This window comes from Atractosteus spatula, chromosome 7 (assembly GCF_055471065.1).
Source record: "Atractosteus spatula isolate fAtrSpa1 chromosome 7, fAtrSpa1.hap1, whole genome shotgun sequence".
NCBI lineage: Eukaryota > Metazoa > Chordata > Actinopteri > Semionotiformes > Lepisosteidae > Atractosteus > Atractosteus spatula.
In genome coordinates this window covers 10,390,519-10,404,158 of record NC_142712.1, presented here as the reverse complement: position 1 = coordinate 10,404,158, position 13,640 = coordinate 10,390,519, and the positions used below count along the sequence as shown (strand labels likewise).

Below are 13,640 nucleotides of genomic sequence, written 5' to 3'. Positions count from 1 at the left end.
TATAATGTAATGGAGACTAAAATTGTTCACATATTCTTAGTAAGGTTTAATTTAGTTTTCCTCCAGTATCATCATACAACACATTTATACAAAACATTTATGAAACAAAACTATTTAGAAAAAATATTAAATTACAGTTGTCCTATTTACATCTTTTAGGATGAATACAGAGTGCGAATGCCATTTCTTTTAAGGAAATTCTATCCACAGTGTGTAGCATGAAGCTTCATAATCATCGTCTTTTGACTAACAAGGGTGAAGTGTCAAGGTGCGGGTCAGCGCCTGGCAGGTTTGGGCATGATGAAGACCTTCACAGGCTTGCTGAAGGGAATTGTGCCTTCAATGGAGCTGTCCATGGGTGGCATCCCGTCTGTGCTGTCATTCCAGGCTGGCTTGAGGGAGGGCACTCTGCTTGAGCCGGAGCTGTAGGCAAGCAGTAGCTTCACCTCAATCTGGCAAGGCTCTGCAACAATGGCACACATTAGGCAACTTCCTGCACTACGATCTGTATTCAGCTGCCTACCTGCATTTTTCATTACAGTGACAATCAAACAAGAAAAGCTTTTGTCAACAACAAAATAGCACATTACCATTTTTTTTTAAAAAGCACAAGCCTTATTAAATGAGTTTGAAAATGTAAAAGCAATGTAAAATGTAAATGTGAGGTATGGGTATTTCTTTTCAGCCACCCTAGTCTGTAGGGTGTTATATTAAGTCAGTTATATTAAAATTACACATACTGTAATACTGAAGGATACTGTTTTGAAACAAATGTCATGTTATTGACATTTTAAATTGCAAAGATTTGTGTGAAATATTCACTTAGCATATTTACTATATCTATTCCATCACCTCTTATCTCATAAACCATCTTTTACTGTTTTAATACAAGAAGAAATGTATTCAATATTCAATGTATGCAATCTTCTATGCCATAAAGATAAAAAAATATTTTTTAAAGTGACCCGAAAACCAACGAAGCTCGAGGCACCTGATTTCAATGATACTTCCTTGTTTTTGACAGCCCAACAATCACAAACTAAGTTATAACATACCATCTGAAGTCTGAAAGCATTTTATAGTTATAGACAAAAGCACTAACAGTAATAGTTTTTACTAAGCCATGTCCTTGGGCTAATTAAGTTACGGATGGCACACTGTTTCATACCTGTCCAGGCAGAATGGGAGAGGTACACCTGAGTTATGAGCCTGTGCCTTCCAGGCCCAGGCTTTCTGAAATCACTGGGTTTGGGGTGGATTATATGTGCTTGTCCATCTGGGTACAGAACCTATAAGGGTAACACATGCATAGTTAATAACACACAAGTCACTCTAGTCCAAATGCCACCTGAACCAAAAAAACTGTACTCTTCCACAGTCTAAATGCAACCCTAAAATTACTTTTTCCTTTAACCATAAAGCTTCCTACTCTAACCATAATCCAGTCTAAAACCAAATCCAAAACTCACAATTTTCCCTCGCTACCCCTTTACAGCCAATAGATCTCAGGTTGCCTCACATCTTCGTGTACGTACCTGAACTTTAACACAATTTTGTGGATCCTGCACATGTTCAAGTGTTGCGTCAATGTCCAGGGCCATCACTAATCCAGAGGTGAATCTCAGGGGATTATCAGATTCTCCATTTGTCTCAATGATGGTTGCAGTTGCCCTGTGGATCTAATACATATATAAATAGAAAAAAGGATGTAACATATCCTACAACTCAGAATCTGTGTATGGTACTGGAAAACCAAGGGCAAGTAACTAGGATCTTGTGTATTGTAGAATTAGCTCCAAAGTCAGTCTGCACACATGTAAATACTTGGAAAAGCCATAAGGGTCACAGTGCTATTAAATGTGCAGAAACGCTTATAGTGAAAGACCAACTCCGGGTCAGTAACTACAGATGTGATGCTGGACACTGACCTGTTCAGGCAGCTTGAGGTGCAGGAAGCCACTCTGTCTGAGTGTGGTCTGCAGGATCTTCACCAGGTCTAACGGCTTACAGGCCACAAGCCTGGGCATCAATTCCAGCAGCTTCTCCACAAAACTATCTTGGAAATGGGGCAATTCTGAGGCAAAACACCTTGGAGAAACAGGGGATGGGAGAATGAGATCATGTGATTGTTCCTGTTTAGTTTTTCCTGCTAAATGTTCAAAGAGAAAAAAGGTATATAAAAATCATGACAACATAATTTGGAAACCAACCAATTAAAAAAAATCCCAAAGCTCCTATTATGAGTAATTGCAATCCTGTCATTCTAGTAGTGTTCCATAGCGACAGGCTAAAATAACCAAATCGTTTTAATCTTGAATGGTGAAGACTATGAGGAGTTTTATAAACCCTCAAAGGTATTGGAAAAGACAATCCAATGGACTATTTTAAAATCAACAGTGAACATGAACCATAGGGTGAAAGGCACTTTAAACTGGGAAAAGGAGGTACCTTCTTATACCAATGATTTGGGGTGTCTTGAACAAGCTACTCAGGGTTAATGTTTTAAGAGTTGCAGGATATGTAGTACCTCTGAAATGCATCCACGTCTTGAAGAAACTTTTCACAGATACTCAACAAAGGCTCCACCCTGAAAAAAAAAAACAGAGACTACTTTTCTTTCTACTGCAGGGAGAGGAGATGAAAGTATTTTAATATACATCAAATTCAGAACAAAAGGTTCACGTTGTTATACACTAAGCGTTTAACCAAGTCAAGCTATTGTTCTACATACAAAATAGTAAGCTTTTATTTTTCTGCTTCTGTGTTAGCGAGCAGTGTCTAACAGCATGACTTGCCCTCGTCTGGTGCGAGCCGTCAGGACTAGCTGGAGCGCCTTGGCCTGCAGTCTGACATGGTGAATGATGGCCACCTGTCTGTTCTCCAGCCCGCTGTACAGGAACTCGAGCTTGTAAGTCTCTTCCAGAATCTGAAACAGCCATTCAACATCATAAATCCTCTTACTGTTATTTATTTAGCTGTGGACGTCTAGCATGTGGAGATCAAGACACGCTGGGAAGAGACTGGTGTTCTCTACATCACAGAATATTATATTAAGAACTGGGGCTTTTTAGTTGTTCATACCAATGCTTAATGTAACGTGGGATGTAAGAAAGGAACGGGACAGTGCTGCAGGCAGCCAGTGTTTAAAGAGATTCTTTGCAGAATTCAGAAAGTATTCATTTCCGATTCTTATAAAACGAGGGATGCTCACCCCGCAGTCTGTGTGGGTCCTAATGCTCCAGTATAGTGACCGGGACACTATACTGCAAAAAGACGCCGTCCTTCGGATGAGACCTAAAACCGAGGTCCTGACTCTCTGTGGTCAATAAAAATCCCAGTGTTACCCCGGCGTCCTGGCCAAATTTCCCATTGGCCCTTACCAATCATGGCCTCCTAATAATCCCCATCCATGAATTGGCTTCATTACTGTCCTCTTCCCCACTGATAGCTGATGTGTGGTGAGCGTTCTGGCGCACTATGGCTGCCGTCGCATCATCCAGGTGGATGCTGCCCATTGGTGGTGGTGTGGGAGTGTCCAGAAAAGCGCTATATAAGTGTAAGCAATTATTATAATTATTATTGTACTTGGCTCATGTACCCAATCTGCAAAGGAAGGCTATCTGACAGAGGTGAAAACCCCCTGCTACGCCACCAGGACTCCTCCCTTCACGCGCCGTAACAGAGGCGGCCATCGCCTGTTCATCCAGCTCGTCCCCGCCCGCCCGCGCCCTTACCTGCCGAGCGGCTGCGGAGGCCATGGCATTCTGTTTCAGGTGCAGGGGGACAGCCACGTTCCACAGCTTCTCCTGCAAAGCCTGGGAAACACCAGCCCACACGTTACGGCAAATCGCTGTTTGGCTGTTCCTCGGGGAAGAAAAGCCTCTTTTGATGCCGGCCGTCCTTACTTTCATGAGCAACAGCTGGCAGCGAAGATACGTTGCCGAAAAATCAGCAGCCCCCGACAGCTCGGTCTGCAGCTCTCCCAGTCTCTGGAGATCCCTGGGGAGGTGTGAGAGAAGTCCACTGTTAGCTAAGTAATCATTCGATTTAACATCTCACTCAGTTAGTGTTTATATACGTAGCAAAAGTGTTGTTTTTAAATAGAATACGTTGACATTAAAAACCACCTTGATTTTAAGCTCTACAACACTAGCTGACCCTTTTCTTTGAACAAGAAACCAAGTAGAATATGGCTGTATTTAAAAGGTTATCCTGTTCTTTTTTTAGGCAAAGTAGTTACTAGATTCACCAGAGGCAGACCCATGATGCCCCCCCCCCCCTCCCTTGTCAGCTCTCCCCAGACTGGCTTTCCTCTGTCACCTGATAGTAAAGTCCAGCAGGTCCTGGGCCCCAGGGGCCTCCAGGTGCTGGATGGTGCAGACTCTGGCCAGGCTGTCCTGGAGGAACTGCTGAGAGGACTCCACACTGGATCCCATGCTGGAGGCATCGGACACAGACACCAGCTTCTGCCCTGGCAGCTAGACAGGAACACAAGCAACGACAGCGCCACGATTATCCCAGGCTTTTGTTCAGAATATTAAATCTTCCACTGGGTCCTCTGTGGGACGCAGTCAATGGAAAGTACCCACTAACTCACACCATCATACATTAAGAGCTCTTAAAAGGGCTAAGTGCTGTGTTTCTATATGACACTTAACTCTATTCTTGAACTTCTTTTACAAACAATATGGCAGTCATGCTATAATTATTCATCATTCTTAACTATGTCACATAAGTGCTACTATATTAATTTTTGTAATACTTTGTTTACACAATATTCATTTTAGAAGCAATCATCAGTAGTCCATGATAAATTCCAGCTGAAGATCTGGGAGTAACAAATGAGGTTTAAGTTTTACCCTTAGCTGTGGGACTAGGTGAGAAAGGCTGTCCCTCAGGTAGGAATAATGTCTGAATGTGTGGTCTGAAAAAAGTGCTGGCATGGTAGGGCAAGACTTGGCAGCATTAAAAACCAAAACCAGAACAGCAATGTCTACAGAGCAAAGGTCAAGGGAAATCATTCAGAAACAAAATATTAAAAATTCACATTTGCTAATACCTTTCAGATGTTGAATTACATGAATACGGTCACATAAAATTAATTCCAAATGTTAGAGAAGATCATTTTAAATTAAATAATATACAAATGGAAATTCCCCCCCCTCCTCCAAGACATTGAAAAGATACACGCTGGGTCATCCATGTCTGGTTCAGGAGTGTCAAAATAGGGATGTGTGCTCAGGAGCTCAGGGGCTATAGGCAGCACTAATGTAGGATGCCTTGCCCCTAGAAACTTCAAACACCTGAAAAGAACAAGGGATCAAATAAACCACCCGAAGAAAGGAAAAATCCATGTAAAAACAGACATTATGTTCATATGCGCTACTAAAATATCTCAAGTTTCTAATTTCCATAGGTAATTCTGAAGCTTCACAATGTTGAAAAAAATAATCATTGATCTCTACAAGCTGATGTCCACATTTCATTTCTGGACAAATGCAAAGATCTTCAGCAGATAGCAACGTACTTCCAGACAGAGTTGCGGTCCGTTGGGTACTTTGTCAAGTTCTTGAGCAGCTCCACGAGGGACAGATGAATGCACTCCTTTGTAGATACATTAGTGTAGCACAAGAGCTCATGCAAGGCTTCTCTAATGTCCCGAGAAGAGTCCTGGTTGACACAGGAGAAAAGTATTTCAGATTTTGTTTCTCTTTTTTTTTTTGCTTTATTTCTTCAGTTTCAGAAAGCACAACTACATACACAGGCCATTATGTCTTTTGTAGAGTTCACAGATGGACAGACTGTATGATCACACACACATCTAAACTCTCATTCATTCACATTGCAGAAAGTGCACCCTCTGAGCCGTTTCTGGACGGTGGGTGCAAAACACTTAGGATAAATATGTAGTAATACATTAAAATGGAAAAGCTTGAACTGGTAACATCTCAAAAGTGAAAAAAGAAATCATTCTGGGTTAGCTAGGTGTACCTCCAGCACAGCCAGCACCGTGTCCAGCTGGTCTTCTCGCAGGGTGATGTGGGTGGAGATCTGGCGCAAGGCGTGGATGGACTGCAGCCGAACTTCTTCGATCTCGTCGTTGAACATGTCCACTAGAAAATCCAGGCACTTCTCCGCGAAGCTGGCCGAGGACTGAGCCAGTGCACACAGGGCCTCCACGGCTGCAATCCGCACCTCTGCACACAGCAGAAACACACAGACGTATTGCTCAGGGCATTTCTCGAAAAGAGTAGGGGGGTTCCTCCGGAGACCTGGTCGAATTTCCCCCTGGCCTTTACCGATTATCTATGAATCAGCTTCATAACTGTTCTCCTCCCCACTGATAGCTGGTGTGTGGTGAGTGTTCTGGCGCACTATGGCTGCTGTCGCGTCATCCAAGTGGGGGCTACACGTTGGTGGTGGCGGAGGGGAGTCCCCATTACCTGTAAAGCGCTTTCAGTTGAGTGTCCAGAAAAGTGCTACATAAGTTGCAAGGATTATTTTTTATGGAAAAACATTAATTTGCCAACAATGGCTATGTCTTAGAATGTTTGCAGTACCACAGAACCCAGCTTCTAATGGGAACAGGAAAAACTTCCAGTAAAGTACTGCACCAATGTACAACATTAAGAGCCTAGATGGGAGGTGATCTAACTGATGCAGAAGTGTGGGAAGGTGGCCCATGGCAGGACAACCCCACCACCATCAAACCCCTGGAAGACAGCATGGTAGCAGAGTGCTCCAGACACATCTGCACGGTGTTCGAAGCTCATAAAGGCGCGCTGCAGAAGTCTTGCCAGGGAACGGGGAGAGACACATTTCTGTAAGCCCCACAGGGGACTAATAACTTTCTCTGTAGCTTTTAGGTTAAGATGCTCACCATACATCTCATCCTCCAGCCCATGCACAAATGCTCCACAGGCTCCAGAGTCAATCAGATTGACAGAGAACGTGTCCACTTTCTCCTTCGGTGCGTCATCTGCCCATTTTCTGCCTGAGGAGAACTCCCCAGAGCTGTACAGCTCCTTAGCTCTCTCATGGGCAGTACGCTTTCTCTGAAGGGAGGGAGGGACAGCAGTCAATGTGTGACTATTTTCATGAAAAAACAATGACAAAAAGTCCAGATAAATCTCTCGCAGCTGCCATGCTGCTGTTTTATAACTTACCCTCAGATCTGACATCAGTTTCTTGTCCAACGTCTGTTCTAGAAAGTGAGCGCTAACTTGCTGCATTGAGCCCTGCAAAATAAAATAAATTGAGTGTTGCTTCTGCTCAATGCAACGGCTTGGATGTAAACTGAGTTCTACACTGATACGGAACTTACCAACAATTTTGCAGCTTGGACTCTGACTACCCACGATCCGTCACTGACCATGTGGCAAATTTTGCCGAATGAATCATCAATCAGTCGGATTTCTTCATTCGAAGAGGGAATAGGGACTATGCTACATTTAAAAACAATGATAGGAAAACTCAGCTTTGGATATTTTCGAAAAACACAATATGGACTGAATACACAGGTTTAGAAATAATTAGGTTTTTTTTTCCCTTTGGGTATGTAAGGCCAGTTTAATCCTAAAAATTATCAAGCTTCAAAACAAAATGATTTTTGAATATTCCCCCCAAAACAATGGATAGATACAAGACATACAAGAGTAAACCTACCTCTCGGGATAAAGCTGGCTCAGAACCCAGACCATCTGCACAGCCACTGAGCGGACGTGCTCATAGTCATCTGAAAGCAGCTTGCAGGCCTGCAGATGATGTACAAATTTCATGCTTACACACATACAACCTAAAGAGCTCAAGAACGGACCTGCATCAATTTGCAAGCAGCAGAGGAACACGTAGAAGTTCATTCTGTGTTGAACATAAATTAAAAAAAAAACATTTCAACTGTCACACACCTGAAGAAGTCTTCACACCCAAACTGATGGGTTGTTTTCAATTTTCATTGAAACTAACATCTAATTATTCCTAAGAAAGACCTCAAATACAAAGGCAAAATAGTTTATACACGGCTAAAACAAGTACAGTACAATCCAACACGTGGCAATAATTCTTGCCTTTCCTTTTCAAGATTTTTTGGCTGCTTACCTGGTTGTAAATGGTCTGCTGCAGTTTCATGCCTCGTTCATGTAGCTGCAGCTGGAAATGAAAAAGATGAATATTATACATTCTGACGGATCTATCCCAGCAACCATTTGAGATCCCCGCCAACTCGCAAGACAGGAATCTCATACCATAGCTTTGATAGCTGCCGTGCGGACCCTGGGATCTTGATCGCCGAAGTAATCGCTGACGATGCTCTGCACATCCTTCAAAGCCACACTCTCGCTCTCTTTGGACGCCAGCTTTTCCACAGACCCCAGGCAGCCTAGCAGTTGCAGACATTTATTCCTCACGCCAAAATATGTGTCGGTGAGATGCTGCAGAAGAAAAACAGATGCTAAAACTCCACATACAGCGATCTCTGCTATTGCGCGAGTTTCCAAAACGCGAATTGGCTCATAGGTGATTGGTAAACAGGGGAAAGATGTCTGTGTAACACGAAACTGGCGTTGGCTTATACGCGATTTCATCCCCGACGTGTTTATGTTTTGCGTCGCGGAGTAACACAACTGAACGCAGTGGTCCGCAGAGGAATACACATGGTGCTCAGTTGTCCCACGTGCTTTGTTTTGGAAGTGCTAACTTGGAGGTGCTCCTCACTTTTTGTGATATTTTCACTAAATCTTCTGCATTGCCCTAAATATGAGTGGACAAGGTGACAAGAATGTGTCTAAGAAGCGTGCTGGTGATCAAATTTCAGGTGGTCCTAAATTTACTGTAGCATTTCTTTATTTATTTATTATGAATTTAACATATTTAAATTGTGCAAACATCTTTATTAGGATAATTATTAAATTTGGTAAGGCATTTGGTTAGGTTTTGAGTGGTCTGCCCCTAACCCTACAGTATTTTTCCCACAAACCCTGTTATTTTTATTGAGCGATCTTGCATAATGCAAGGTTTTACAGGAACGCATCTATCGAGTTATAGCAGCAGACGCCAGTAGTGATTAATTCAACCATTTTCAACAGCTTCTTCCAATTCAGGGTTGCAGGGGAGTAGAAGCCTATCCCAGACAGCAACAGGCATACGGCTGGGTACACCCTGGATGGGACGCCAGTCCATTGCAGGGCAGACACACACACACCAGAGACCATTTTCCCAGAAGCCAATTAACCAATCGATATGTTTTCAGACTTAGGGAGGAAACCAGAGCACCCAGAGGAAACCAACATGAACTTGGAAAGAACTTACAAACTCCACATAATGGTTTAGAATCCCAGGTCCAGAACTGAACTTAGGGTCCCAGTGGTGTAACCACTCCTCAGATAATGAGTAATATAATACAATATTTAGCCTTTATTCAAGGTGTTGTGCTGCACATTTGCACTCAAATCAATTCACTGTTTATATAAAAACTCCACAATAGATAAACACTAAGGCTCCCCACAAAATCACAGTTAAAATTATAATATAATTCTAAATGTTTATATCATTAAAAGCATACTGTCATGCAGGAACAAAAGCAAATAATACTGTCTCACTTCTTACCTTGCACGCCACTTCAACTAATCTAAGTCTGAGACTCTGGCTCTCTGGAAGCTGTGAACCAATGACCAGAAGTGTGTCCAGCAATTGTGCAAGAACCTGGTGTGATTCTGCATTCAATAACACAAAATGTCATGGTTAAAAGCAAGTAAAGTCTAAATATGAACAAGCACTTCAGAAACATGTTCCACAACCTCAGTAAAGTGTCCAGCCCGGCATAGAAATGATCCTATGAAAAACATTATATGACTCACTTTCATTGTTCAGAGTATTAATGGCATCATCCACTATGCAGTCTGGAGAAAAGCCTTGAGTTCTGGACAGCAAACCAAGAAGAGAGGCAATCTTCAGTCGTACCGAGCTGTCCGTTTCCTTCAGAGCAAAAGGCAAACTCTCAGTTACTGACTGAAAATTGAACAGCAAAAAGAACACTTTTGAACACTTGATAGTATGGTTTGTATTATTCCTTAACAAAAAGGGATCGTGCTCTTTCTGTTCCTCCAGTTAATCATTCCTGCTGATCACAAGAATCTATTGATTTAAGAACAGTCTATTTAAACCCTCATGCATTGCCTGTTCTATTCATGATCAATAATTACTTGGATGGAAAACGCATGACGCTTACCGCAGTCAAATACTATTACTAATAACAATAAAATAATAAGAAACGATTAATGTTTAAAAAGCACCTCTCCAAAAGCCAAGGATGCTGTGCACAGTGATAAAGAAAAAGACAAAAAAAAGTATAATAAATGGTAAAAGAAAAAAATAAACAAGAGCATACATGTTTATACAGACAGAACGTAGGGCAATCAGACACAAGCTGTGGTAAAAAGGTGAGTTTTGAGAATTTGTCTCTCGTACAGTCCGAGGAATAGTGTGGATGACATGGCTACTGCAAAACAATCAGTCCTAATTGAAGGATACAGAGGCATGCGTGAGACCAGGGTCTTCCCTGTTTTGACAATACCTTGTAGTAATATTCCAGGAGGATGCGTACCACCCCCTCCACGCTTTCGGCCTCCACGGGCTGGCGGGCGAACTGAAGGAGGTACTGCAGCGCTTCGGTGGGGCTGCTGGCCTTGCACAGGTCAATATGGAGGGCAGCCGACTTGCTGGGTTTGGTCAACCTTAACTTCTTAGCTGGGAGCTCTTCCTGCTGGTGTTGCTGAAACCATTGATTTTATCCGTCATTTGTTTATGGCAGCCCCATTTGTTGAAAAAAGTCTTTCAAACCCCGATTTTTATTATTTAATTCTGCAAACTGAATAACTGAAAGATGATTTTTTTTGGCAATTGCTTTAAGACTTAACATCGCACGGCTGTAGAACACTGCTGCATAACTATAAAGCAGGTCAAAATCTCTTCAATTAATATGAATAAAAATAAGGGGGTGTATGGACATTAATACATTTAAACACGACACTGACGCCACAATATCCATTCTAAAGTTTAAAAAAAAGTTAACGGATTCTGGTAGTAAAAACACAAAAAATAAGATGTTTTGACGATCTCTTTTCTTTGTTTAGAGTCAGATATATAAACTGTGGTAATGCCACTGCTTTTTTACTTAAAAAATTACATTTAAAATCAACAATTTAAAAAGCGTGCACAATGCCAACTTCAACTTTTATTATTACTTTGAATTGGTACGTGCAAGTTTAATCGTACATAATTTAATGGCAAAACAATGAAAAAAATACGGGTGTAAATAAATGATGAGTTTTAAATAACTCGGTGATAAAATCGTGGATATACAAGGAACATAAGCCTATTTTAATCCACAGGAATTTGCTTCATCGGTACAGGCCGAAGGCTTTCGGGACATTTTCCTGTAACTTCTAACCGTCTGTGAAGCCTTATGATCGCGTTGAGCATTCCTCCTTTCCCCGTGTTTGCTCGCAGAGTACTACAAACTATTTAAATATGACGTTCTAGACACATTTGTTTTTCTTTAATAGTCTGTTAGATCTGCTTACCTGGACAACTTTTGAGAATTCTTCATAAACTCGTTTCTTTAAATGCGCTGCCATTGTTTAAAGACAAGATATCGTGGTCAAACTGTAATCAAACGCGTTTTGCTGTACCATCGAGCGTCAAACAAGACTGTCCTACTTTTGTCGCCGTAGTGTAGTTAAATAAGGCTTACTGTATGTTTGATTTAAGTGCAATCATTGCGGAAAAAAGGCCGAACATATGTTGTCTTGTAAAATAAAATCAGGCTTTTTTCAAACGTATATTAGATTATGCTACTATAAAAGGTGTAACAATTCGAAACGACATGTGTGAAGATCGGTTTTCGCGGCACAACAATGATATAACATAGGGTAGTTGTTCCTGTCCAGTGGTCTAACAGGCAGTTTTATAGATAAAAATACTAAAAGGATACAACAGTTGTGGATTGCAGTGATTTTGGTCTTTCAAGAATTTCTAGCGAACATGTATAAGGGAGCCCCTATTTTCCATCAAATTTCAAGTTTACAATCAAATCATCACTTTGTTTGTCTTTCATGTGAAATCTGCGTGCAGGTTGTCAGAACAGGATGTACTGTCTAGATTACCAAATGAGCAGAGTGCAATTGCTAAACTTTGCAAAATATGTATTGGCGCTTCTTCTTTCGTTTCTATGTTGTAATCTTTCTTGTCCTAAGGAAAGGGGAAGTATTATATGGGGACTAAGTGCTTTATTTTTCACTGCATTACATCTTTATAAAAAGCCTGTGCTGCTTGTAGCAAGTTGAGTCTCTGACGCACTCTGCAGAGTGAGAGCAGGGCTCCCAATATTGCAATATTGAAATAAAGACCTTACTCAGGTGAGAACTCTCTCTTGTGGCTTCCTTGATAGGTATATTTCCATGACACATGACTATTCCTTTTTACTATATAAGGAAACGGCACCAAAAAATGCTTAAAATACTAACTGTAAAATCTCTTAAAATGTAATTATTACTTACAAATACATCTTAAAGCAGTACAGATGTACACAAAGTAATGCAATAAACAAAATCTTAAAATTACATGTAATATTGTGTAAATATAAAAAGAACTAAAAAAATCTTAAATATTGAATAGCTATGGGTAATGGGAACAAACAACCCTGTAACCTGTGTATATATTTTTATGGTGGTGCTACCGGGTGACATGTCTGGCTTCCTTTTCTGGTTAAATAAAGAGGACACAGTGTTTAAGACATACTTTGGTATAAAAGTAACATTTTAATTATTATACATAAAAACAAAAGACCTTACATCTTTCAATTAGGATTTGACATTGATTTGGGATTTAGGAAACTGTATGTTGACACGCGTCACATTTTTTCAGTATTGACATGCTTGTATTTATTCATGCTAAACCTCCTCTGCTGGAAAAGTGTAGATCTTTTTGAGTCTGTTTTGCACAACACAGATGACAAAAACTTCCAAGTAGGCCATGAGTAGATAAGACTTTTTTTTACCATATGGTACAGCATAAAGTGCATGAACAAATGTATTCTACTGTGTGGCGACAATGGTTTGAATTTACCGAGACAATAAGAAACTGAAAAAGTGAATTCAGACAGTACTTAATGGCAACTAGGAATCAATCACAACTAATGGTGTCATACACACAGATTGAAAGAATATAATACACTATTGTTTTATTAATACAATAAAATGTACAAAATAATCCAGTACAAAAATCACTATATATGAGAATTAATTTACCAAGTCGCATACAAAAGTCTGATCAAGCATTCAGACAATACAAAAGAGAACAGCAACAAGGTAAAAATCATATAACTCAGTAGTCAAACTCATAAGCAGCATCCATACTTTCAAAAGACAAGTGAATAATTACTGTTGTGAATTAATCTTGCTTAAGCATACTAGTTTGGAATAAGAGGTTAATTCTCAAGTGTTACAATGTGAACATGGGATCTATATGGAATATACAATCCTTCAAATTAGATGCAAGCCATGTGCTTATAACAATGAGATTTTGAAAGAAAATGCTCAGTCCCAAGGCTATCCCGTTAGCGCAGGAAAAGGAAAAGATTCCAT

At 40.7% G+C, this 13,640-nt stretch overlaps 1 protein-coding gene across 2 annotated transcripts; it reads right to left on the bottom strand.

The window, feature by feature from the left end:
* Positions 1–25: 25 nt before the first annotated feature.
* ints4 (integrator complex subunit 4) lies at positions 26–11,712 on the bottom strand. Of its 2 annotated transcripts, XM_088920546.1 has the most exons (23): positions 11,580–11,712; positions 10,571–10,768; positions 9,855–9,972; positions 9,604–9,710; positions 8,244–8,429; positions 8,098–8,148; positions 7,666–7,754; positions 7,325–7,445; positions 7,167–7,238; positions 6,881–7,055; positions 5,992–6,197; positions 5,528–5,670; positions 5,188–5,303; positions 4,860–4,993; positions 4,321–4,478; positions 3,906–3,999; positions 3,735–3,815; positions 2,796–2,926; positions 2,528–2,587; positions 1,929–2,088; positions 1,536–1,679; positions 1,169–1,289; positions 26–463 (listed from the first exon to the last, which is right to left on the bottom strand). In XM_088920546.1, the coding sequence occupies exons 1-23, from the start codon at positions 11,631–11,633 to the stop codon at positions 276–278; spliced, it is 2,907 nt and encodes a 968-aa protein (XP_088776672.1). In that variant the 5' UTR covers positions 11,634–11,712; the 3' UTR covers positions 26–275. The 2 variants fall into 2 exon arrangements, 1 of the variants encoding a protein (XP_088776672.1); XR_016091302.1 differs by lacking the exons at positions 26–463; positions 1,169–1,289; positions 1,536–1,679 and having other exon boundaries at positions 2,796–3,316.
* Positions 11,713–13,640: the final 1,928 nt, after the last annotated feature.

Coding starts and splice junctions, on each gene's coding strand:
- ints4 (XM_088920546.1), bottom strand. CDS start 11,633: ATGGCAGCGCATTTAAAGAAACGAGTTTATGAAGAATTCTCAAAAGTT. Junction 5,304..5,527: donor GACCGCAACTCTGTCTGGAA/GTACGTTGCTAT, acceptor TGTTCTTTTCAG/GTGTTTGAAGTTTCTAGGGG. Junction 2,089..2,527: donor GACGTGGATGCATTTCAGAG/GTACTACATATC, acceptor TGTTTCTCCAAG/GTGTTTTGCCTCAGAATTGC.